Consider the following 26,731-nt stretch of genomic DNA (forward strand, 5'->3'; position numbering starts at 1 on the left):
GGTCTATGAGTAAGCTTGAGAGTCACTGGAAGAAAAGAATTCATAATCGAGACCATTCTATCACTTCATATTAGCTATGAAGCTACATTATGGCAGTTTAAATATTTAAGTACTATCATGTTTCTCTTTTCCCAGTACCCTTTTGCTTCCCTCACCTCTAAATAGCCTTGAAAGACTTTTACACAGTAAAATGTGTTAAATTTGAAAATAATTGTCTTGTATGGGCTCTAATGAAAGGCTTACTTCACTTCCTCCATAGCATTTATACACAGAAGCCTGGAATGCTGACAAAACCTCCATCCATGTGATGCCGGACACCCCCGAAATCCTGCTGGCCAAGAGCAATTCTGCCAATATCAGCCAAGTAAGAGGTTTCCCAATGGTCTTTTGAGGCTTTCTAGGATTCATTAAAATACTTTTTCCACCTTACAATTTCTTGTCTGGAATTGGCCTATTAACTTTTCCAAAACACTTTTATTTTTCTGTTGTGTATTACCCTCCGCCTAGAAACTTTACACCAAGGGATGGGATGAATCCAAGATGAAGGACTATGATCTGAGGGCTGATGCCATTCCCATCAAAAGTGCCAAGGCCTCACGGGACATCGCCAGTGACGTAAGTACTCTCCATCCAGCCCTCTTCGGTGTCACATGGTTGAATGGTCTCTGTGAGGCTAGTGGGACACATTTCTCAGTTGTTTCCACGTGTGTCCCCCACTCCTGCTTCCTACTTTCTAAGACTTTGTCCCTTTGTTGTCACAGAAAAGAATAGCACAGTTTGGAATTGTAGCTAAGGGCTACACCAGTGAAGATATATGAATATACTACAGTTATGCTTACAAAAGTGTAAAAGAGTTTAAAATTATGCAGAGATGCCAAAATGTTTGCCATATGAAATTCTTACCCATTTGCTTGTGGGTATTCATGTTTTCTGTAGTTGTCAGCATGCGTATGCCTCTTAAAGTTGGGTTTCTAAAAACCCTCTTAAAATTGGGTTTTAAACCTATATTTCTCTCATTTTAGTACAAATACAAAGAAGCATATGAGAGACAGAAAGGCCACCACATTGGAGCACAGAGCATTGAAGATGACCCCAAGATTATGTGTGCCATACATGCAGGGAAGATTCAGAGCGAAAGGGAATACAAGAAGGAATTCCAGAAGTGGAAGACCAAATTCAGTAGCCCAGTGGACATGTTAGGCATTGTGATGGCCAAGCAGTCTCAGACTTTGGTCAGTGACGTTGATTATCGAAATTACCTGCATCACTGGACGTGCTTACCTGATCAGAACGACATCATCCAAGCAAAGAAGGCCTATGAACTGCAGAGTGACGTACGTAACACAGACTTTGGGGAAGATGGAGTAAGAGGATGTAGGTTGATTAGTTGTCCAGACAGTGCCTCTGTGGACCCTTCTGTGGATAGACTCATGGATTGTGTGCACTGCACACCCCTAGGAGGGCACCACTCCTGTTGTTTAATACATAATCCATACTTAGGGGTTATGTCCTGGGAATCCAAGAATATAGATGAAGAACCTCACTCAGGCCATGTCTTGTATCCCCTGGCCTAGATGCCAGACTGTTTTCTTCCTTTCATCTGTACTTTCTGGCAGGGAAAATAGATTGCAGACGTACATTAATTATCAGTATTTTTAAAGTATCTGCCGCTACTGTACTACAGCCAATACACTAAACAGAGTTTCCTACAGTCAATTACTGTAGGAATAAAATGGAATGAGATTCAACAAAATTTCCTTTAAAAATGCTTTCAGTTCTATAACTTTTTTGGAAATGTCAAATAATTATGAAATTCAGCATTATACCATTTTAGCACCCTTCACAGCTAGTACATGTAAGTATGCTTTTACAGATGACTCTGTCATCAAAACTAAAACCCCTGAGTCCTATAAAATCTCAACTCCTACTTTTTGGGAAGCACCATGTCCTGTGCTTATCAGTCCCTCACTCCCACAGACTTTACTTTTCAATTATGAGGTGGTGTGTCTAACCAGGGAACATTATTTGTCTCAAACCTTTGTAGAGCGTGTATAAGGCAGACCTGGAGTGGCTGCGTGGCATTGGCTGGATGCCGGAGGACTCTGTAGAAATGAACAGGGTGAAGAATGCCCAAGACCTGGTAAATGAAAGACTTTATAGAACGAGGCCAGAAGCCTTGAAGTTCACGTCCATTGTTGACACGCCGGATGTTGTCCTGGCAAAAACCAACTCTCTGCAAATAAGTGAGGTGAGAACCATCCTATCACCAGCCGTGCCTTCTGTGGGACTCTGTTCTCAGATGACGTCACCCAAACCGAGCACGTGGGCAGCGCCTTTTGGAAGATTTAGAGTGACGGGAGCAACTCTAAGAATCTGTTGGCTAGCTTGGTATAGGCCCAGGCAAAGTTGAACAAATACTTCTTTAACTCCTATTAAATTCTAAAACCCGTAGCATAGTGCTGCATTTTAAATGGTATAACGTATTGGTCAGGGTGCTCCAGAGAAATAAAGCCAACAGGCGATATAGGTATATATAGATACAGGGGTGTGTGGGTCGGGGGGTGTGTGTGTATGTGTGTACTATGCATATATGTATATATATGTATATGAGAGATGTACATAGGTCTATAGACTGTATGTGTGTCTACACACACACACAAAAGAGATTTATTTTATGGAATTGGGCCATATGATTATGGAGGCTGGTGCATCTATAGGCTGCGGAATAGGCTAGAAACCTAAGGAAGAGTCATAGCTCAACAACAAAGACAGTCTGCTGGCCAAGTTCCTTCTTGCTCTGCGGAGGTCAGACTTTTTTCTCTGAAGGCTTTCAGCTGACTGGACAAGGCCCACCACACTACAAAGGGTACTGTGCTTTACCAAAGTCTGCTGATAACCTTGTCTATCTCATCAGAAAACTATCTTCACAGAGACATCTATAATGACATCTGACTAAATATTTGGGTGCTGTGGCCTTAACACATAGTTAACCATCACAAACATTAAAAGAATTTCTCCAGGTTAGTTTCTGAGGCTTAATGTTTCAGATAGCCACTATTAATGTAGTATTTCCCTTCTTTTCACAGAAACTATATCAAGATGCATGGAATAAAGATAAAACCAATATCACCATTCCTTCTGACACGCCAATCATGCTGCAGGCCCAAATAAATGCCATGCAAATCAGCAATGTAAGTAGCATAAATATGAAGTGTAAATGCCTTTATAGGACAATACATGTCAGCCCGGGGGTGGTATAATGACAAATTACCTATCTTAGAGATTTGTACAGCTATTGGTGCTACACGTTTTCTCCTTAGCTCCCATTCCCGATGCAGTATGAATGGAAATTCTCTCCTTTAAACATTAGTTTAGATTCATGGCTGAGTCCCAGGACTGCAAAGAATTGGGATGTCTGAATCTTACTGGGGTCCTCCCTTCAGTCTTGAAAGCATTGTTCTATATCCAGTGTCCACAACTCTTTCATCATATATGAATTGAGAATAATGGAATCCCTAGTTAAATTTCTCTTGAGGGATTATGATGTAATGGTCTCTTCTATCTTTATAGATTTTTGATTGATCCAGAAGTGTCTTGTTTGACATTTCAAGCCATTAGAAAAGCAAAAGGACAGTTTTAAATCCTATCCAAAGAGTAAGGTACATATAAATATCTATGTCACTTCCCTTTAGCAGGGACCCTTGAAAAGTCAGAAGACAACATTAGGAAAAATTAAATCTCACTGGACCTTTCATGGTATCTTGATGAAGGTTTTCTAGCTTCACAGTTGATTCTTAGTTTCCATGTGTTATGTGGTGGGGTATTTTCAGATGTGTACCATATTGTGATGAAGACAAATATTCAAACATTTAGTAGATCTACAAGTTTAACTTTAAAACTTTGGTCAGAAGTATCCTGCATTACATAAAGGAGATAGCCAACAACCAGAAGAAGAACTCAGAAATCACTGTTTTTCCTTATGCTGTCTTCATTTAGATCAAGTCATATGATTCATTTTTTTAGTACTTTGAGTATATTGACTTATTTTCAAGTTTTGTAAACCTGTGTTTTCCTTCAATAGAAACTTTACCAAAAAGACTGGAATGAGACCAAGCAGAAGGGCTATGACTTAAGAGCAGATGCTATTGAAATCAAACAAGCCAAAGCCTCCAGAGAAATTGCCAGTGAGGTACAGCCTCTATTTCCTTGTGTTTTTTCTCTTCTTACAACAAATGTAGTATTTTTTTTAAATTGGGGGGTTTTAAAAATCTATGTAAAAAATTTCATTTTGTTTTGCACTATGAACTTTCTCTTTTTAAATACATTAAAATGGAATGAAGCCCATTAAGGTTAGTATAGATGAGGTATATGTATAAATGATTTCTAAGTCATTTCTAAGTAGAAGTAAGAAAACATGAAGAATCTATGCAAAATTCTTGGGAAAATTCAGGAATCAATATATTTGATTGTGACCATTGTCATTTTATCCCTCAATTATTTATGGTATTCTTCATAAATGTAGATCATATTTGAAAGTTTCATATGAGACTTAAGACTGAAATCACATTACATATATAAGATTTTATACTGGAGGCTTATGTGTAATGCTCTCAGTAACCTTTTGAAGTTCATTAAATAGCAACTTAAAAACTTAGTCAAAATAATTGTTCTACCAAGCTCCCTACCTCCCACCTCCAGCTCCAAATCTTTAAGCAACCCTGTTCCCCTTCTCTGGGTTTTCCTCTATTTTTTATGTCCTGTATCCACCTGTTTCTTCCCTTTTATTTATCATATTTATCTCTAAAAACAATAGCCAATCTATAGTATCTGCCTTATTCCCAGCTCTCTCTCCCCCTCTTTTGTCCTAACTATTCTGTGTTATCCAAATATAGAAAAGAAATAGACACTATCTTACTCTAGTACTAAGATACTTATGACAGGTGTGGGCAAGATAGAAACTCTTGTCCCCAGGCCTTTTGTTGTCATCTGATTCAAACCAGCAACATTGCTTTCCATTCCTGTGAAATACACACCTTTTTTTAAATCTGTCTCTAAAACCACACAAATGGCCTTTTCCTGTCTGAGAGATTGTTAGTACTCTTGGGGGACCATCTGACTTAATATTCCACTTTCTAGGCAACTTTGGAGACCATGATTACACCCACTGTGTCTTATTTTCCACATCTGAAATATGTGATAATAATAGTATGTACTTCACAGAGATGTTGTGAAGATTAAATGAGATTGTACTTGCTGCTATGCAACTATTTTTAACTAAAAATTTAAGCGATCTCATATGAATCAACCTAAAACATTTGAAGCACTCATAATAGTGTCTGGCATATAGTAATTGCTCAGTAAATGTCAACTATGATTTTTTTTGTAATTACTCTTATTCACCATACTATTTCCCTCCTGATTTACTCATGCTCTCTATCAAACTACCTATCAAGGTACCATACTATTTCCTCCTGCTTTACTCAAGTTCTCTATCAAACTACCTAAAATGGCCCTATCCATTTTCCTTAAAGTGAACTGAATTATGTAATGACTGCCAGTGTTGAAATAAATTTTTATTAAAGTGAGAAGAATATTCTGAAAACAATAAAAAGTCCTTTTACTATGTTATTTTCATATGTCTTTTTATCTGATTCTTCACAACCTTAGTACAAATACAAAGAAGGTTACCGTAAGCAACTGGGCCACCATGTGGGTTTCCGCACCCTGCAAGATGACCCCAAACTGGTATGGTCTATACATGCTGCCAAGATCCAGAGTGACAGAGAATACAAGAAAGCTTATGAGAAGTCTAAAGGAATTCACAATACGCCATTGGACATGATGTCGATTGTTCAGGCCAAGAAATGTCAGGTCCTGGTTAGCGATGTTGATTATCGCAATTATCTGCACCAGTGGACATGTTTGCCAGATCAGAATGATGTGATCCAGGCTAAGAAGGCCTACGAACTGCAGAGCGATGTACGTATATCATCACCAGGCTCTTGGGGAGATGTATCTGTATATCATCGTAGTGTATTCTCTAGGGACAAAATTTAAGTGGTAATCTTAATAGAACCTAACATAATCTGTACATTTCATCGTAGTAGAATAATTGTGGAACATTTTCTGTCTTACCAAGGATTCCTTCTCATGTGGCTAGGCCTTTTTCATGAAGACAAAAAAAAAAAAAAAAATCACTCTCCTAGTCTATGTAATTAGATATAAAATTTTAGTTCCAGTTGTTTAAACCCATTACATTTGCCTGATTGGATAGCTAAATTTCTGAAGCTAATGTGAGCATAAGGAAATGTTGGATTTCAAATTTATCTGGCACATGTAGGAAAAATGTATATGTATATGTTTGTGTTTTTATATAGAGGGGTATATACAGATAAAAGTATATATCTTTTCCTCATTGTACATATATCTAAAGACATTATTTTCCCAAATTCTTACAGATATTATTCTCAGTAGTGTAAAAAAGGGCAGATTTCAAATGGCGAGCACAGAAGCTTAACCTTGTATAAAAACAAAATTATGTGCCATTGCTATCTGTCATCCCACAAGTGACCCTTGTCAGCACTGCTCCAATTCCTGTAGGATATTATGAACTTCTCCCAGGGATGTAATACCCAAACATTAATATTTAATGTTGATTCTTCTATTTCATGGGTTTGGCCACCCAGCTGATTTGAATAGAGGGAGTGTGTGGTCTGCTGGCATTGTGCTCTCACAGATTTGACTCTTGGGTACTCTGTGGTCCTTTCCTTCATGCAGAACGTGTACAAGTCAGACCTGGAATGGTTGAAGGGTATAGGATGGTTGCCAGAGGGTTCTGTGGAAGTGATGAGAGTGAAGAATGCCCAGAATCTCCTGAATGAGAGGTTGTATCGTATAAAACCTGAGGACTTCAAATTCACCAGCATTGTCGATACCCCTGAAGTCATCCGGGCAAAGATCAATGCTGTACAGATCAGTGAGGTAAGCTGGGTTGATGATATGTTTGGACATATTGAAGAAGTTTCCATAAGAATTTTGACTGTGGACTTTAAACTGCTGATACCAGCATTAGAACTTTGAACATTTGTGTATCCAGATAGAATTTCATATACTCAATCAAGTACTAATTCACATTTCATTTACTTGGATGACTCTTTGGTCACCATATATGTGGTAGGCTCTTTATATTCCACAGACTCTGATACACACTTTGAATATATTTTGAGGTCTTGCTTATCATGCAAGTCCACCAGTTAATACCATGATCACAAAACTGCCACCTTTTTATTGCTTTTCAATCATGAGGTAAGTTGAAATGTCTAGGGGTGGCCCCAGTATTAGATATTATGATAGTTATTTGGACCAAGAAAGCCAGGACTCGATTAGTGATGTGAATTATTGTAGTTACCTGAGATGTGGGTTTACCTGCCAGAGAGTTACTAGTGACTTAATGAAAAAGGATCATTTTACTACAATATTTGTGACTCATTTTCCATTTATATTTTATCACATATCAATATATTCTTCTTGTTGATGTCACTATTGGCATCTTTTAAGGAAAAACACAAACGAAGGGGTGCCTGGGTGGCTCAGTCTGGTGAGCATCTGACTTTTGATCTCAGCACAGATCTTGACCTTGGGGTCATGAGTTCAAGCCCTGTGTTGGGCTCCACACTGGGCATGGCGCCTACTCAACAGAAAAACAAAAAAAATCTGCACAAATGAAAACAAAATGATCTACATTTGTGTCTGAGAATATCCAAAGAGAACCTTTAGTTGTACCCATAATTTTATTCATGTAGTAGTTGACTTATTTACTTATCAGCCATCCTTTCCCCCCCCCCCCTTATTACCAGCCATTATATCGTGATGCCTGGGAAAGAGAGAAGGCGAATGTGAATGTGCCAGCTGACACTCCAGTGATGCTGCAGTCCAAGATCAATGCCATACAGATCAGTGATGTAAGGAACTACACATCCACTTGCTTTACACAGTATTTTTTTGCCTAACTGAAACTAAAGTTGATATACTCCAGAGGGAATTTAGCCAAAGGCTTTTCCCTACCATTCCTTTTTTTCCCCTAGTCTTTAAACTAATGCTAAGTGCCATGTGCACACACACACGTGCATAGGCACACATGTTATGCATGTGTGTATGTAAATAGGTATGTGTGTCCCTATCTTTGTGGGAAGGAAAAATCCACTGGTTTCACAAAAAACACAACATAAAAACATATATATGCAAGTATAGTAGTATTGGGTTCTCTTTTTAGTGGCCCATCAGTGATTTTTTTCCTTTTAAAGCCAAACGAGATATATTTTTCTCATTTTCACATGCTTTATTGTCTCCTAATTTCTCTCTTGAAAAAAAAAAGAACTTTATTAAATTTCATTAAAACTTTACTGAAACTTAATTTCAATATGAAACCAGCCTATTTATAAATCTTAAGAGGAGGCTAATTTTCAATGTATCTTAAGAGATTTCCTTAAAACCGTCAGTAATGCTGACTCAGTGGCTCCCTCTTCAGATTAACTGTGGCATTGCAACCTCTCTTGGCAGAAACAATATAAGCAAGCTTGGGAAGATGTCAAGATGACTGGTTATGACCTGCGGGAAGATGCCATACCAATTCAGCACGCCCGGGCTTCCAGGGATATCGCCAGTGATGTGAGAGCTCCTCCTTTCCCAGCCTTAACGAGCACTAACTAATAGACGACCCATGGAAGTTAATACTTTTCTAATCTTTAACTTAATTCCCCAGTAATACACTTAAGTAGAATGGAGAGCGTCGGGATTAGTGTCTTGTTTTGAAATCTCAGATTCAAGAATAACTTTGACAACAGTTTGATGACCCTTTTGAATCAGCACTGGGTTCAGCTGTTCTCATCTCAGCACAGATTTTTATTTTTTTTTTCGGTATCTTCTCATGATCACGTATTCTACAAGCACTTATAAAAACGCAGTGGGTACAAAGAGTTCTGTTGTTTCTTAAAGTACAGCATACATAAATTGTTCCTGCCATAACTATATATAGTTGATGGACAAGCAATTTTTAAAGACTATACATTTGTATTTATGTGTGATGGAAAAATACTGATTTTTTTCCATTTAAATAGGATTATACATTTTAAAGTAAAAATCTTTCTAAGTTTACACTCTAAAATTTATTTAAACAAAGAATCTAGTAGATAACCTAAAGCATGAAGGTGGTAGACAGTGACTGAAGTTTGGGAAACACTAGTTAAGCCTATACTGGGGATAATCCCAAAGCACAGGACTTGCCTTAGAAGTGCTCACACTGTCTTCATGCATATGGACATAGAAGGCAAGCCAATGTATTAAGAATCATAAAAAATATAGTATGGATTTAAGAAAAACAGTAACCAAGAGAAGCTAATCTAAGGGAGATGGAGTTATTTGGAGCAGGCTATTTAGACAAAGTGAGTTTGAAAAAAATGACTCTTCTTTCTTCTGTTCACATATACCAGTATCTGTACAAGACTGCTTACGAGAAACAGAAAGGCCATTATATCGGATGTCGCAATGCCAAGGAAGATCCTAAACTGGTTTGGGCGGCAAATGTGTTAAAGATGCAAAATGACAGGCTATACAAAAAGGCCTACAATGACCACAAGGCCAACATCTCCATCCCAGTGGACATGGTGTCCATCAACGCTGCCAAAGAAGGCCAGGCATTAGCAAGTGATGTGGACTATCGCCAGTACCTGCACCACTGGTCTTGCTTTCCCGACCAGAATGATGTGATCCAAGCCAGGAAAGCCTATGACCTGCAGAGTGATGTAAGTCGCTGGCTTGTGCAGAGAGTGCCCACCGAGGGGTCTGAGTAGTGAGCTGTTGTCCAGGAAGAAAGCGTTCCACAGTTTTCCCTGGTCCTTCCTTCTAGGACTTGGAAAAATACAACTCTCCCTACATAAACCCTTTCAGGTTTACTGATTGCCTGTCTTACTGCTATTGAGAAAGTTTTCTTTTTTACTGTTATTGGTGCTGCCAGAATTTTTCTACAGATCCCTTAATGTGTGCAGTGTTTGTAGTTTCATAAACATGAGGATTCACAGGGTCCCTCAATGGAAGAATGACAGGACTACTTCCTTGAAATTAATGTCAAAGGCCAGCAGCATGATCCAAACTCACTAGTTTCCTTAACAGGGTATTCTTCACAATGTGGTGTTACATTCGTTTACCTAATGTATTTTTAGACTTATTCATATTTTCTGCCTGTTCGTTTTGTTGGAAATCATGGGTTCCATCAGGATATTTATTTCTCGTGTAGAATGAATGCCTTCTTTCAGTCATTTATTATTGCTTTAAAAGTCCACCTGAGCCAGTATGTTACTAAAGTATTCAGAATCCCACAGAGAGATTCAAGCATCCCACAGAGAGAGCGCCTTCTGCATCATTTCTGCTTTTTACGGTGTGCACAGGTGCCCCTGCCACAGAAAACAAAGCAGACTGGAACACTGCTGTGCATATGAGGAATTGTGTTTGTGAGGTCATTGCTCAATTTTAATTACTGTTTGTGAGACATAAAATAGAACATAAAACTGCTTTCTTACTTTACTAAAAACAAACAAACAACAAAACCCACTTCTACCTTGCTTTGTTTTGCTTCCCAGGCCATCTATAAGGCTGACCTGGAGTGGCTTCGTGGCATTGGCTGGATGCCCGAAGGGTCTCCTGAATTGCTGAGGGTCCAAAATGCCCAGAAGATCCTACGAGACAGTGTCTACCGTACACCTGTAGTGAGCCTCAAGTACACAAGTGTTGTCGACACACCTGAAGTTGTCCTTGCTAAGTCGAATGCTGAAAACATTAGTATTGTAAGTCCCCTTGTCCCCATATGTTAAAACTAACTCATGCTTATAAGTGACTGATAAATAATTAACCTGGCAAGCTATTTGTAGGAGAAGAATGTTGATGAAAGCAAAGATTTTAATATGTAATGTTGATGGAATTGTGTTCTTATTATTTATGAATTTGAAATGAAAAAGATATTAATACCAATTTCGTACTACATTTGAGCAACTTATGTGAAAACCTTTTATGTTTTTTTTTCTTAATATGAAAAAATTTTGGATCAGAAAAGTTGAAAGTTGTGCACTGGAACTAGCAGCATTACAAACTACAAAGTAATTTTGTTATTGTGGGTTTTGTTTGTTTGTTTGTTTTTTTCCATAGCCAAAGTACAGAGAAGTTTGGGACAAGGATAAAACTTCCATCCACATAATGCCAGATACACCTGAAATTAATCTCGCTAGAGCTAATGCTCTTAATGTGAGCAATGTAAGTACCTCAACAGACCCCCTTCCTGTTTGGAAAGTCACCCGGTTGGTGCTATGATACCCCTAGGAAACTCTTCATAGGCAAGAGAGGAAGGATTGACTGGGTGGGGCCAGGGAAGATGTGTCACCATCAACCCTTTGACCAGAAGTGAGGAGAGGAGCAGATCCCTGGCTCAGAGTCACCCAGAAAGGCCAGTTACTGGTGAGCCAATGTCAACATGAGAAAAGGGAGAGGGAATAAGGATGAGAAAGTTGAAAGAGACATAGATAAACAGACACATGAACAAGAAAGGGGCATAATGACAGACGACAAAAAATCATGATCAGAATTCTTTGCAAAACTTTATAGAAATTAGGGGCGCCTGCATGGCTCAATCAGTCGTTAAGTGTCTGCCTTCAGCTGAGGTCATGATCCCAGGGTCCTGGGATTGAGCCCTGCGTCTGGCTTCCTGCTTGGTGGGAGGCCTGCTTCTGCCTCTCCCACTCCCCCTGCTTGCATTTCCTCTCTCACTATCTCTCTCTGTCAAATAAATAAATAAAATATTTTTTTTAATGAAAAAACTTTATAAAACAAAAACAAAAAACTTTGTACAAATTAATCTTAATACCAGGATCTAGAGGGAATTTTCTAGGAAATCATAAATTACCAAAATGACCCCAGAAAAATATACAGCAAGAAATTAAGCAATTAAGCAAGCAAATTAAGCAAGAAATTAAAAACATATAGCAAGACATTAAAAATTATTACAGACTCTCCTTCCTACTCTCAGATGTCAGGGTCATCCAGATGATTTCATAGGAGAATTCTTCCTTAACTTCACGAAATAATCAGACTAGCATAGAGCCTAATGAAAGAAGGAAAGCCATCGCAATTACTAAAGCTTGTCGAAGATAATTCCACAAAGGAAAACTGTAGACCAATAATGAGGAAAATCTTAAATAAAATACTAACAAATAAAATTCACTAGTGCATAAATACGATAGGGAGACAACTAGGATTCTTCCATGAATGCCAAGAGGGTCCCATATTCAGAAACCTAATAATGTTACAGAACAAAAAAGAAAAATCACACATTCATCTTACTAGATTTGAAAAGACGCATGTAGCCAAAAATAAAGTCCGAGTAAAATAAGAATAAATGAATATCATCTTGATGTGTCTAAAAGAATAAATCTCAAATCAAAGGCCAGGCTCATCCTCAGTAAGTTAATCTTCTCACTCAAGCTCGGACTAAAACAAAGATGCCCACTGACATCACAATTATTTAATATTTGCTGGAACTTCAAGCTAAGTGAATAAGCTCCTCACTCAGGCCAAAATAATTACAGAAGAGTAAGAATGAAAGATAAATACTGGATTTAAAAGTCAAAATTATTATTATTTGCAGGATAAATCATTATGTCTGGAAAAAGGAAGAGAATGAACTTAAAAGTCATTAGATAAAATGAAAGAATTCTATGGTTAGTCACACAATTTAAGAAAGCTCAAGAAAGGTGTTGTCTCTGTGGATCACGGAGACTTCTTGTGTGTGGAATAAATATGAACCTAGGAGAAGGCTACTGCCTTAGAGCAGGTAAACCTAGTTTACCATGGTTTGGAATTTCCCATCTTTCAGAAAATAACAAACCTCTGAGAGGGAAGGAAGCTGCCCAGCAAAGACTCCTCACCATGTGCCAAACTACATTCATCAACTCTGTTGTAATGGGCTTTTTTTTTCCGAGAGATGGGAAGAAAATAAAATTTGGAGCACTGATAATATTTTTCTCAGACAAGAATAGCACGGTGCAGGGCTATCTCATCACCAGCTGGCTGGTGGGAGAGGCAGCCCATTCCTCACTGCAGCGTAAGCAGACTCCTCAACCTCTTCTTTTCAATCCAGAGGCCTCTTTGGCCAGACTATTGGGGAAAGTCCCATGTCCTCTCTTTTGCATGATACATTTCTCCGCTGGAAATACCAGAATCCTACTGTTGATATCTTGATGTAAGCAGGACTAACATTTGAAGCTATGCCAGAAGTAAAGTTGTAAACTATAGACATTTAAATATTAGATATTAAGACATTCATGAGAATGACTTGTGCTTTAGAAGAAATCAAGTGTCCTATTTGAATGCTAACCAAAATGTACTTTTTTTTTTTTTACACATGGTGTTACCATTACTATAATAATCTTGATAAAATCCACTATATAAAATTGTTTCTATCATTTGGGAAACAGCTTTTTCAGGATACTTGTATACGATTTTCTAGGTAACCAAGCAATTCACATTAACTTGACTCATTTAATTTCAAACTAATCATATGAGTAATAGGTTACTTTGTTTTTATCAGAAGGGAAAGTTGAAACTTAAAGTGATTGAGGAATTGACCCATGTTCTTAAAGTTAGTAGATTAATTTTGGTCTCAAACTCAGATTTTTTTTTAACAAAAAAATATATTTGACTACATAAATAAAAATGTATTACATAATTTAAAATAGTGTCACAATATATGAAATTAAACTAAATAAGTAAAAATAAAAGATTTTATATAACATAATAACAAGTTTGCATTAAGTATTCTCCAATACATTGAAATGTGGAGAATATGATTTTTGTATAAAAAAGTCTATTGTTAATAGGACCAAGCAAAATTCATACAAAAACTTGAGTGAAAATTCATACAAAACTTATCTGTACTTGCAAGGTCAAAATTTATATGAGCACTCATATTTCATATATGCAAAGCCCATGAAACCATTAATAATTGAAATTCATCTCTCCTTTCTGCACTGTTAAGGCTCCCTTACTGATTGGTATTTCTGAATCATACATTTAAATTACTGTGATTTCTGAGTCTGACATTGTCAATACAGAATGTGCCTGTTTAAATATGAACATATATTGAAAAGCTTTCTGTACCTCAGTCACTACCCTAATTAACTTCTCTATCGAAATAAAAACATGCTGCATTTAAAGAAATGGCTACTGTGGAAGCGCCTGGGTAATTCATTCGGGTAAGCATCTGACTTTTGATCTCAGGTCCCATGTTGATCTCAGGATCATGAGTTCCAGTCCCACATGAGGCTCCATGCTGGTGGTGGAGCCTACTTTTTAAAAAAAGGGCTGTTAACCTCCAACTGTGCTTCAGAAGGAACATCAAACATTCCCAAACAATATTTATCATCAACCACATAAGATCTAAGAAACCATCCTGGGGTAAACCTCCCCACAAATATAAAAAGTTTACAATTCTGAAGATTACAAAATTGAGTTGAACTCTAAAGTTGAATAAATTCAATTACTGAATTAAAGCAATCCAGTAATCCTTATTAATGTCTGACCTTCACTTTAGCCCAATATTAGCAATACAGCCGTACAAAGAGCCACTAAGCCCTGTTATATAAACCAGGAACAACTACACAGAAGCCATGATTTAAATTAGAAAGAACTCTGGTCAAGCCCAGCTCTTTGGACTCCAGACACAGTTTCATCTTCCTGTAGTGTGGTGGTGAATTCTTCTTTTACCTATTCCCTTCTTAACTGATTCTGGAACTTCAAAACTGGACTGCTTTGATGGTAATTCTACTTGAACCCTTGAAATTATCAGTACATCTGAATCCAAAATGGTACCCTATTTTATCCCCTCTTCAGAAAATTTACCGTGAGGACTGGGATGAAATGAAGATGAGTTGCGACGTACGGCTGGACGCCATCCCCATCCAGGCTGCCAAGGCCTCCAGGGAGATTGCCAGTGACGTAAGTGTGGCCTTGTTTGACTTGTCAGTTTCTGAGCAAAGATCCTAGGTACATCGGGAGTACATACTGTGATCCATCTGCTATGTTTTTCCGTCTCCAGTATAAATACAAGCTTGACCATGAGAAGCAGAAGGGACACTATGTGGGGACCCCCACAGCAAGGGATGACAACAAGATCCGCTGGGCCCTCATAGCTGGCAAGATTCAGAATGAAAGAGAGTACCGGCTGCACTGGGCCAAATGGAAGACCAAGTTCCAAAGCCCTGTGGATATGCTTTCCATCGTGCATTCTAAAAATTGTCAGACCCTGGTCAGCGACATTGATTACCGCAATTACTTACACCAGTGGACCTGCATGCCTGACCAGAATGATGTGATTCAGGCCAAGAAAGCCTACCAACTGCAAAGTGATGTGAGTGGGCTGCATTTTAGTTCGAGCTCTTCTCTAATTTTGCCATGACTTCCAGAAAGTTGATATCCCTAAATTTTTGTATCATCACTTCCTGTCTTTATACAGCTAAGAATTTGGTTTTAGTTAGACCTTATAGTACAGTGTCAAAAATCAGCAAAGCTGTGAAAGATCTAGATTCTGTATCAAGGAATAAATGGTTGTGTGAGTGAAAATGTTAATTTTAATGGTATAAAGACAACTGCTGTGAAGATATTATTTATGGCATTTAAGTAGCAACAAAGGTTCATATCATAAGTAAAATGCTGGCAGTCTGTGGAAAGAATGTAGGCACAGATTAGCTTTTTTAGTTTATAATACAGTGTTTAAAAATCTTGAATTAAGTTGCTGCGTTTTTTAAATCAGGAAATTAGGGGTACAAGTCTAAGATCTCTTAGTTCTTTAGAAAAAAATCAGAGACTGAATCTCTGAACATGCTTTACACCCATGGCAACAATGGCGGGAGCTGAATTGAGGCTAACCCCCTTCAAATAGAAAATAGATACCCCAGTTTTTATATGACTTGACCTCCTAATGAATTTACTTGTTACCTGCCTGGCTGCTTGAGTAGGTCATCCTTCTATGTGTTTCTCCATCAAACCAAGGGGTGGAATAAATAGCATCCTATGCCCAGAGTTGCTGAAATCACTCGGCCTTGTTCCCACAGGCTGTCTACAAGGCGGACTTGGAATGGTTACGTGGGATCGGGTGGATGCCAAATGATTCCGTTTCTGTCAATCACGCCAAACATGCCGCGGATATCTTCAGTGAGGTATTCCAAGATTTTACCCTGCCATTCAGTGCATTTCCTGGGAGGCTGAATTAAAATATACAAACCAAAACTCATTCACTCCCTATCAGCAATTTGGACAGTTGCTTGCGACTGCTGTCATTTAAGCTGGACATACACTTTCCCAAAACAATCCTCTGCTGTCCCTGTCACATCAGGGACCACATCCATAAGATAATATCCAGTATACCCAGCTGATGCTTGGAATTGTATAAATGGAAAACGTCTTTTGTCAGCAATGGTGATACGTTTGGGAGAAGCTTGTCCAGTTAAAAGACATGTATGGAGTAACATGATATACAGAATGAATCTGTACATGATTGTAACATGATATACAGAATGCATGATTGTAACATGATATACAGAATGAATCAGTACATGATTGGTAGCTAAGCAAACCTGCTACTTTAAAATCTGTGGGAGATATAAGAAGGCAACTCAGTTGTTAAAAAATAAAATGCTAAGGAAAAGGCCAAATTGCCAAGAAGGTACTATTCAAATATGGCACTCTACACTTCTAGTAGAGAAAGACCCTTAAATCTAGTGCCTCTTTCTCAGCTCAGACAGAACCAGAAACTGCAACTATCTGAAGGGTATTTTCTTTCCCCTAGAAAAAATACCGCACAAAAATAGAAACTCTCAACTTTACTCCGGTGGATGACAGAGTTGATTACGTGACTGCAAAACAAAGTGGCGAGATCCTCAATGATGTAAGTACATGGTTCTCATTCTAAAATTGCCCAGTCGTGAAATGTCATTTCTAAAGCTTCCCACCTACGTTCGCTCAGCATGCGATCATCGTCTGCGATACGGGTTGTAATCTTTGGGATGATGCTAACATTTGCTTGGACGGCATTGTGCTTTCTTAACATCAAGTAACTCAAGCCTCTTGCCTCTCATTTCCAGATTAAATACCGGAAAGATTGGAATGATACCAAATCGAAATACACCCTCACAGAAACCCCCTTGCTGCACACTGCCCAGGAGGCAGCCCGGATACTGGACCAGGTAGGGGTTTTAGTCGGATGCCTGGTACTCTGTGTGGGGGCAGAGGACCATAGTGGAACTGTGGGCCAGGGGTGCACACGACCACTGTCCCATCCTGACTGCTTTGTGTAAGCCTCTGTTGTGGCTCTCTGTCTTTTAGTATCTCTACAAGGAAGGCTGGGAGAAGCAGAAAGCTACGGGTTACATCTTGCCTCCAGACGCAGTACCGTTTGTTCACGCCCATCACTCTAGTGACGTTCAGAGCGAGGTAATTTACCCGGGTATGAGTGCACGCTGGAGTGTGCCTGGGGCTAGCAGGCCCGGCCAGGCTTGAGGATGGCTGAAGTACCTGTTCCCTTCTAGATCTCCCTGTGGGCTTCGGGAGTTTTGTCCTGTTTTGTGGGCTTTCTGTAAGAGCTATACTTTGAGTGCTTTACTCTTTCTTCAATTCCCTCACTCCCTTAAGATCTCTGAACTTTCAAATAAGACATAGGCAGAATTAGAAAGCTAATATAGTTTTTCTATTTTTAAATTGATATTTCTTTATACTTATTTATTTTCGTGCTTTTTATTATGTCTTCTCAGAGAGGCAGATGCCGAAGGCCTGCATCTGCTGAGGTTTCAAGCCTCTCTTTCCCTTGAGTGCTTGTCAAAACTGATGCAGTCTTTGTTTTTCTCCTACCAGCTGAAATACAAAGCTGAGCATGTAAAACAGAGAGGTCATTATGTTGGTGTTCCAACGATGAGAGATGATCCCAAATTGGTTTGGTTTGAGCACGCAGGCCAGATTCAGAATGACAGACTGTACAAAGAGGACTATCATAAAACAAAGGCCAAGATCAATATACCTGCTGATATGGTGTCGGTGTTGGCCGCCAAGCATGGGCAGGAGCTTGTCAGTGATATTGATTACCGTAATTACCTGCACCAGTGGATATGTCATCCTGACCAAAATGATGTCATCCAGGCGAGGAAGGCCTATGACCTACAGAGCGATGTAAGTGATTTCGTTTCTTAATTATCTAGAAACGTATACTCTGAGCATTATAAGCAACACTCTGGAAGCACCAAGCTTCTGAACTTCAAGACAAATATTGAGTTTGGTCCCAGAAGAGAATTAGGGCTGGATATGAAGTAAAGAAAGCCCAGGAGCAGGGACTGGCTGGCTGACAGCTTTGCCTACTACGTATGTCTGAATAACCTTCAAAGTCATTGAAAAAAAAATTTTTTTGTATCTTTGCCATCAGCAACATCTCACATCTGCCTGGAAAATTATCAGTTGATTTAAAATAATGGTAATTGGCTTGGGGTGAGAATGGAGAGTGAGTGGGGATTTTAACAATATTAGAGGATAGTGTAGTCGAGGACCCGGGAATGCCCTGTTCTTGCTCGGCCAGGCGTTTTACTCCTTCAGGCATTGATGAAGGACTTGATGGCAAGGAATCAAAGCAAAAGGGAAGCAGAGTACCGACGAGCCACATGAGGGCCCAGAATCCCTCACACAGACTTTTGGTAAAGGCATATAGGGTAGAGGGAACATGACGTAGGCCATCTTGCAGTGAAGCCCGAGTCAAGACCTGTAACTGCCACCAGCCATTGGTAAGGAACAGAAACACAGTGCATCGACGTGATGCTCAGGTGCCCCCCAGGAGCTAACCCTGCTGGGTCTTCTCATTACCAAGTGGGAGCAGGAAATCAAGGACTGCCTGCAGCACAGACGCTGAGCTTGAACATCCCACCTCACTGCTGCTGCGGCAGAAGGACTGTTGTGGACCTTTAATCAGATTAGCAGCTCCACTGTCGGTGGTGAGGGCTGGCCTGAGAGAATCCCGGCACTAGGTGGTGGAGGGGAGAGCTAGGCTTGGCAGGAGGGATGTGTCCCCCTGCTCTACAATACATGTGCATTTAGTCATGTCACTTTCTTTATATAGTCTTTATATAGTCTGAATGTCCTGCATATTTCTAAGTAATTAAATATAAGTCCACCTAAAATTATACCCTCCTTAGTAAAACCTTTTCTTAGGCTCACTGCTGAAAACAATGGCTCCCTGCCCATAACTCCCACAGCTCTGGGGTGTTCTAGCTCTTATACTCTCCCCTCATAAAGGACTTCTGTTTACACTAGACTCATTTATACTTAGCCCTTAAATCACCTAGCACACTACCTCACTCATAATTACAGGCTCAGGAAATATTTTTCAGGGGGCCCCGGTGTGGCTCAGTGGGTTAATTATTAAGCCTTTGCCTTCGGCTCAGGTGGTGATCCCAGGGTCCTGGGATCCAGCCCCGCATCGGGCTCTCTGCTGAGCTTCTCCCTCTCCCTCTGCCTGCCACCCTGCCTGATTGTACCCTCTATCTCTCTGTCAAATAAATAAAATCTTTTTAAAAAAAAGAAATATTTTTCAGGTGAACAGGTGAAATCATAACTGAATCAATGAGGCAAGAGTTGCTAAAGAGAAACCCTTAAAAAGCTCCTGAAAAAGTTACTTCTAATCTACTATCTGCAACCCTGTGTCAGTCATTTACATCAGCATTGTATCTCTCTTCCTACTCTCAGAATGTCTACAAAGCTGACCTGGAGTGGCTCCGTGGCATTGGCTGGATACCCTTGGATTCTGTGGACTATGTGAGGGTTACCAAGAACCAGGAAATGGTGAACCAGGTACACAAAGCCTGTTCTGACCTAAAGCCTGGCCCCCTTGCCTACTGCGTGGGGGCAGGTACACAGTGGAAGGAGACCAGTCTTAATCATCTTTTTCCTTACAGATCAAATATAAGAAAGATGCTCTTGACAACTATCCTAACTTTACAAGTGTGGTGGACCCACCAGCGGTTGTTTTGGCTAAGATTAACTCAGTCAATCAAAGTGATGTAAGTTTGTTTTATATATAATGATGTGCATGGACTGGGGAGTTAGTGGTCTGTCATTGATTACATCTGCTTACTTCCAGGTAACTGCTTGTAAGAAAATGGACAATGGGATGGGAAACTATGAGACTGTCTTTGGTGGGAATGTCTTAAAAGTCACTAGTAGGAAGTATACTGTACTCACTTACAGAAAATATCTATATTCTTGTCCAAATTATTAGGTAAAATGAACTGAAATCCAACCAGTTCCTTAGCTTTTAATCTCTAAATGTAGACTGATTATTATCTTGCTAGGTAGAAACTATGAAATTTTAAATATACATTTATATTAACCAGAGGTTTTGTTTGGTTTTGTCTTGTTTTCTCTCCTTAGATAAAATATAAAGAAACATTTAATAAAAGAATAAAGGGCAAGTATACATTTTCTCCAGATACACCGTATATCACCCACTCCAAAGACATGGGAAAGCTCTATAGTACTGTAAGTTTTATTTTATGTGATTTACAACTCAATTCTTAATTTTAAGCTCTTGTCAGTATTCATATCTTTTGCTGATTTTGTGAACAACTGAATTTATAAGATTATTATATTTAGTCTTGTTTATTAGAAATAAACTTGTCTTGTGTATTAGAAATAGCATTTATTCAGCTGGTATTTTTTTGAGCTCCTGTGATGTGCCAGGCATTGTAGAAAGCACCAAGGTGCTAAAGTTTAATAAGACAAGCCTGTCAGGAGCCCATGTAAATGAGAGGCACAGACATTCAAGTAAATAGATAATAATGTATCAGGACTTATAGCAGCTCTAGGCACAGGTAGGACTGAGCACCTGCAAACAGGAAAAAGAGAGGAAAGGCTGGTCTTTCTTTGGCAGTCATGTATGAATATCTCCAACCAGCAAATGGAAGACTTCCCCTCCAAATTTTAATTCATCTAAGTCAAAGGATGATGTGTGTGTATGAAGCGTTTGTATATGTATATGCCCCATGGAAAGCAATTTTTGGTGATTCCCTATGTGAACATTTATTTTTACTTTTATTAGAACTATAAATATCATTAGACTTGGTTATAAAATGCCTCAGTGTCTGTAGATTTAATTTGCAGTAAACCCTTAGTAGGTAGACACAATAATGGCTCTAATAAAGGTATAAGCTTTGCCTTTCAACATAAGTATTTTGTTGTGGTTTTACCATTTTCTTTTTAGCAATATCTGAAGGAAGTTGACCACAAACTTTTGTTGACAACATATTTCTTTATTCCAGATACTGTATAAAGGGGCATGGGAAGGAACCAAGGCCTATGGATATACCTTGGATGAACGTTACATTCCTATTGTTGGAGCCAAGCATGCTGACTACGTGAACAGTGAGGTCAGTAGCAGTTTCTCCTCTCATGGGTGTAAGAGTCTTCCTTGGCGAGCTGGTTAGAAAATCCCAGTGATTCTCAATGCTCTACCTACTTCACAGCTTAAATACAAAGAGACCTATGAGAAGCAGAAGGGCCACTACCTGGCTGGAAAAGAAATCAGTGAGTTCCCTGGTGTGGTTCACTGTCTGGATTTCCAAAAGATGAGGAGTGTGGTAAGCAAAGCTCACTTTCATAGAGGATTTGGCCCTTAAGTGTACTGTTAGTCTGCATGTTTGTAACATGTTCTTTAGCTGAGAGAGGCATGGACTCCTTCCTGAGATTTATCCCCACTCCTTCAAGTTAGCTTTGTGTACCTTTGCTAGCCCTGGGCTTCCTCCCTTTCCCTTCCTCCTCCACTAACCCACAGTGAGGTATTTATGTTTGGAAAAAGGAGAAAGCAACGAGGTAACTATTTACCCCTGTGTTATGAAAGGATGGGACATTGAAAAAGAAGAACATATTCAAGTATCTTTGTTTATTCTAAAGGTACTGATCTATACCAGAGCTAAGACTCAAAAAGAGATCAGTCTGTATAATTAACATTTGAATCCCTTTCTTCTTTTTGTCTTTAAAACTATGACTCTTTAGTTGAACTACAGAAGAGATTACGAGGACACCAAAGCCAATGTTCACATCCCCATTGATATGATGAATCACGTACTGGCTAAACACTGCCAGTACATCCTCAGTGACCTGGAATACCAACACTTCTTCCATCAGTGGACGTCTCTCCCGGAAGAACCCAGCGTTATACGGGCCCGCAATGCTCAGGAAATCTTGAGTGATGTATGATGCCCTTTCTGCAGCTTGACTTAGTTACAGGCTTCATTCGACCATGCCCTCCATGTTCCATTCGTCCCCGTATTCATAAATTTTGCTGCTTTTTAGAACAGTGACATGAGTAACCACTTTTTGGTGTAAGAAGACCTTACACCAATGACCCCTGTGTTAAATATTTAGCTTGTTTTCACATAGGCATACACTTAGCTATTCCTCTCCTCCTAAACTCCTTTAGGTCAGGGCATTACAGGCCTCCAGCTATTGAGAGGCCCACCCTATGACCACTAAGCACTGAGCACAGCCAACAGCTGATAGGAAATTATCAAAATGCCCAGTTATAAATTCAGTGAGTCCCTGTCACCTTTTATCATCCCTTCTTTCTTTCAGAATGTGTATAAGGATGACTTGAATTGGCTGAAAGGCATTGGATGCTACGTTTGGGATACACCTCAGATCCTCCACGCCAAGAAAGCATATGACCTCCAGAGTCAGGTGAGCTCTTCCTGGAAGGATTGGCTCCCTGTGGATCAGTGGAATCCGTAGTGTTCTCTGTGGGGTGACAGCCAGGCCAGTCCTGTGCCAGGCAGAAAAAGTTACAGGATCCAAGGCGACCAAAGGCCCCCTACCCAATAAAACCTCTCCTGGTGACCTGCTGTAGCATTGGGCCCTCTCAGTTTTAGTCTCTCCTGGGGTTGAAGTATTTGATGTCTCTCACAGAAAGCTTTCTGAGAGGTGTTTTCATAGTGAACCACTCTCAAGCAGCTATGCTGAAGTTGATAAGGTTAATTTGCAGGGAGTAAAATGCAAATGCATGCTTGGACCTTAGGTAGATAAGTTCTGAAGTAAAAACTAGGTATTTGGAAAATTTCCCGGCATGTGGTTGGGCTCTGACAGGGCAGGTTAGGGGGACATTGAGCCTGAGGGACCGCAGTCAGGGATGGGGTGCGTGCATGGAAAAGACAACAAAATGAAGATGAGGACCTGACAAAGAGCCAGCCCCCACTGTGGGTCGAGACAAAGTATTCATGTTGACAACCATCCAGAGCCGGCAAGAATATAGAATGACGGCTTCTCTGTTACTATTAAAGCAGAAGCCCAGAAGTAAATAAAGGCCCACCTAAGTTGGCACAAACCGCCCAGGCTGAGTGCAGGCCTGTATTTTACCATTTCCGGTGACTTGTTTTTCTTTACAGCTGCAATACACGGCAGCAGGGAAAGAAAATCTGCAAAACTACAACCTGGTCACGGACACCCCACTTTACGTGACTGCTCTTCAAAGTGGCATCAACGCCAGTGAGGTGTGTCTTCCTCATACTGCTCTTTCAGGATGAGCCCTTGTTAGCTCTACGCACTTGCGAAGAGCGGGAAAGAATAACCCATCTTTTGTGTGTGTAGGTGAAATATAAAGAAAATTACCATCAGATTAAGGACAAATACACGACTGTTCTAGAAACAGTGGATTACGACAGAACCAAGAACCTGAAGAGTCTTTATAGCAGCGTGAGTTCCTTTTTTTCATCTTTGTCTTTATTCTCCTTCAGAGACGATAGGGAATAGTTGGGATAGGCACCTTACCCCCAAAGGTTTTTCCAGTTTTTTCAGGAACCTTCCGATTCCTCCTTTATCCCACCAGTAGTCCTAGTCCCAGTTGAGCCAGCCCAAGTGGAGTATTGCACCATCTCCAGCAGTTGAACAAACTCAGTTGCTGTTCGCTTACAGCAGGCGGGTAGGGTTGAAGCTATGCTACACTGACCCTGAGTTCGTCCTTGCCTGGCTTTGCCAGGGGCCACTGGCTTACAGCCTACAAAGACACTCCTTTTTTTCCTCCTCTGAACTGGTTAATTCAACAAACATTTTTCAAACTTCATTTTAAAATCATTTTAGATTTACAGAAAAATTGCAAAAATAGTAGAGAATTCCAGCAATTCTCTACTAGAATTCTCTGTAAAGCCCCTATGGCTTTTTTTCTTTCTTTTTTTTTTTAAGATTTTATTTAGTGGCATCTGTGTGGCTCCCTAGGTTAAGCTCAGGCTCCCCGCTCAGTGGGGAGTCTGCTTCCCCCTCTACCTGCTGTTACCCCTGCTTGTGCTCTATCTCTCTGTTAAATAAGTAAATATTTTTAAAAAGATTTTATATGAGAGAGAGAGAGAAAGAATGAGATAGCATCTGTGGAGTAGGGGCAAAGGAAGAGGGAGAAGCAGACTTCCAGCTCATCAGGACCTGAGCTGAAGGCAGATGCTGAACCCACCAAGACATCCAGGCAGGCGAAGTACTATGGCTTTTTTTTTTTTTTTTTTTTTAGATTTTATTTATTTATTTGACAGAGAGAAACACAGTGGGGGGGGGGGAACACAAGCAGGGGTAGTGGGGGAGGAAGAAGTAGTCTTCCCAGCAAGCAGGGAGCCCAATGCTGGCCTCAATCCCATGACCCTGGGATCATGACCCAGGATCATGACCCTGGGATCATGACCTGAGGCAAAGACAGATGCTTAACAACTGAGCCACCAAGGTGCCTCTCTGGCTTTTAACAAATGCAAAGAGTCATGTATTCACCATCACAATGAAAATACTGAAAACCTCTCTATCGCCTCAAAATTTGCCTCTTGCTTCCCTTCTCTCCCTAGACATCCATAGAGATATTGTCTGCACCAGTTAAAACAACAAACAAACAAACAAACAAAAAAACACAACTTTTAAAAACCTTTTCCAGAATGTCATGTAGATGAAATTACGAAGGATGTAGCTATCAGGTCTGGCTCTTTCTCTTAGCAAAATGCATGCACTACACACACATTGCCATACAAACTAGTAGTTTATTGTTCTTATTGCAGAATAGTATTCCGCTGCATGAATGTACCACAATTGTTGATCCATTCAAGGTCAAAGGACATCTGAGTTGTTTCTAGTTTTTGACAATTATGAATAGAGCTGCTATATACATTTGAGTATAGGTTTTTGTGTATATGTAAGTTTTCATTTCTCTTGAGTAAATAAATACCTCGGAGTGAGAATATTTTTTGAGCTCCCACTAGCTACAAAAAACTAGGAAAGGATAAATAGATTTTAGTAGTGGTTTTCATCCTTCAGAATTTCCTAGACTTATGGGAAATGAATCAAAAACTGTTTTAATTTATGTACAGTAAAAGTCACTCCCTGTGGTCTGTGTACTATGGCTTTACAAATACATAATCATGTAGTCACTGCAGCGGTCAAAATATAGAAAAGTTCTCTATCACCCCATGATAACTGCCAAACAGTGATAAGTACTACGGTAGAGAACAAAATAATGGAGTGTGGAATTACAGTCATGGCATTAAACCTGTTATTCACTGAGGGGTACTTGGATCCTACTGAGTATGAAGATCATGAGGTGTTAAGGAGTGTCTGAAAAAGGCAGATACAGGAAGGATCCCCTCAAGAGCCAACCAGAATGCATTTTTCCGTATTCACAAGATAATTTTTAACCCCTACAGAACCTGTACAAGGAGGCTTGGGATAAAGTGAAAGCCACCAGCTACATCTTGCCTACCAGCACCATGTCCCTGACACATGCCAAGAACCAGAAGCACCTGGCCAGCAATGTAAGTCAAGTGCAAAGGTGATAACCTCCCACCCACCCTCTGACTTCCCCTGTTCTCTGCTCCTAGTATCTTTCTGGCTAATTCACGTGTTATATATATGTTTATATATATTATAAAAGAAAATCTTAAATTAAATGTGATATTTAGATACAATATTAAGTTGTAGGAACTTTAACCCTTTATGCCTAAAATATTAAGTAAAGCCTTTAATTGTAAAATTCCCTATAACCTTCATTGCAGTCCTGATAAGCCATTTCCTTTTAGAAAGATAACCTCTTTTAGAAACTTCTACCTCTTAACTGTGAATTAATTCATAATTGTAAATTAATTGTGAATTTTACATAGCACTGTAGATCTCTTTTTCTACCACAACCCACAGTGAGAAATTTATTTTATGTTGCGAGTTCACAGACAGCTGAAGTTTACGTGAGTTCCTTCTAACAGTGTTTTACAGAAGACTATGTGCTGCTACCTAATGGCAATACAGTATATCATTTCAATTCGGTTCTATTCATTTAAATGCTAGTGATTCAATAACTTGATTTCACTTCTTCCTAATAGGCCTAGAGATGCATATTTAGGAAAAGACTTTGTTAGACAATATGTGGAATTAATTTAATTTGTGTTAAATATATATGGAATTAATTTAATTTCTACCTGGAGGAAAAACTAATATATGTGATTTTGCCCAGACCCAAGTCTGTTTGGAGGACTGCAAACAGAGTAGCCCAAAGGGACAAATTTCACTTGGGAAGAAAAGTTTTGTGTATAGAACTCAGAAAGCTCATCAGAGATTTTCTCCTTTAGTCATGAAAAAAAACTATAGAAGCAGAATT

At 39.5% G+C, this 26,731-nt stretch overlaps 1 protein-coding gene and 1 long non-coding RNA gene across 2 annotated transcripts in view; one reads left to right on the forward strand and one right to left on the reverse strand.

Annotated features, from left to right (window-relative positions):
- The window catches only part of LOC309843934, a 1,014,078-nt gene that overhangs the window by 628,269 nt on the left and 359,078 nt on the right, over positions 1-26,731 (reverse strand). The gene's annotated exons all lie outside the window — the stretch shown is intronic.
- Positions 1-26,731, forward strand: part of NEB (nebulin) — a gene marked incomplete at its 5' end in the record, with an annotated part of 202,237 nt that overhangs the window by 108,691 nt on the left and 66,815 nt on the right. The window contains 30 exons of the mRNA XM_082688978.1: positions 260-364; positions 508-615; positions 1,023-1,334; positions 2,045-2,248; positions 3,087-3,191; positions 4,082-4,189; positions 5,668-5,979; positions 6,778-6,981; positions 7,857-7,961; positions 8,560-8,667; positions 9,489-9,800; positions 10,635-10,838; positions 11,197-11,301; positions 14,932-15,036; positions 15,137-15,448; positions 16,152-16,256; positions 16,886-16,984; positions 17,181-17,282; positions 17,422-17,529; positions 17,947-18,258; positions 19,819-19,923; positions 20,028-20,132; positions 20,503-20,610; positions 21,390-21,497; positions 21,594-21,707; positions 22,123-22,320; positions 22,702-22,806; positions 23,508-23,612; positions 23,710-23,814; positions 25,788-25,895. Coding sequence (XP_082545104.1) covers positions 260-364; positions 508-615; positions 1,023-1,334; positions 2,045-2,248; positions 3,087-3,191; positions 4,082-4,189; positions 5,668-5,979; positions 6,778-6,981; positions 7,857-7,961; positions 8,560-8,667; positions 9,489-9,800; positions 10,635-10,838; positions 11,197-11,301; positions 14,932-15,036; positions 15,137-15,448; positions 16,152-16,256; positions 16,886-16,984; positions 17,181-17,282; positions 17,422-17,529; positions 17,947-18,258; positions 19,819-19,923; positions 20,028-20,132; positions 20,503-20,610; positions 21,390-21,497; positions 21,594-21,707; positions 22,123-22,320; positions 22,702-22,806; positions 23,508-23,612; positions 23,710-23,814; positions 25,788-25,895 — 4,596 coding nt within the window. The remainder of the gene's footprint in view (positions 1-259; positions 365-507; positions 616-1,022; positions 1,335-2,044; positions 2,249-3,086; positions 3,192-4,081; positions 4,190-5,667; positions 5,980-6,777; positions 6,982-7,856; positions 7,962-8,559; positions 8,668-9,488; positions 9,801-10,634; positions 10,839-11,196; positions 11,302-14,931; positions 15,037-15,136; positions 15,449-16,151; positions 16,257-16,885; positions 16,985-17,180; positions 17,283-17,421; positions 17,530-17,946; positions 18,259-19,818; positions 19,924-20,027; positions 20,133-20,502; positions 20,611-21,389; positions 21,498-21,593; positions 21,708-22,122; positions 22,321-22,701; positions 22,807-23,507; positions 23,613-23,709; positions 23,815-25,787; positions 25,896-26,731) is intronic.

This window comes from Mustela nivalis (assembly GCF_964662115.1).
Source record: "Mustela nivalis genome assembly, chromosome: 11".
In the NCBI taxonomy this organism is placed as follows: Eukaryota; Metazoa; Chordata; class Mammalia; order Carnivora; family Mustelidae; genus Mustela; species Mustela nivalis.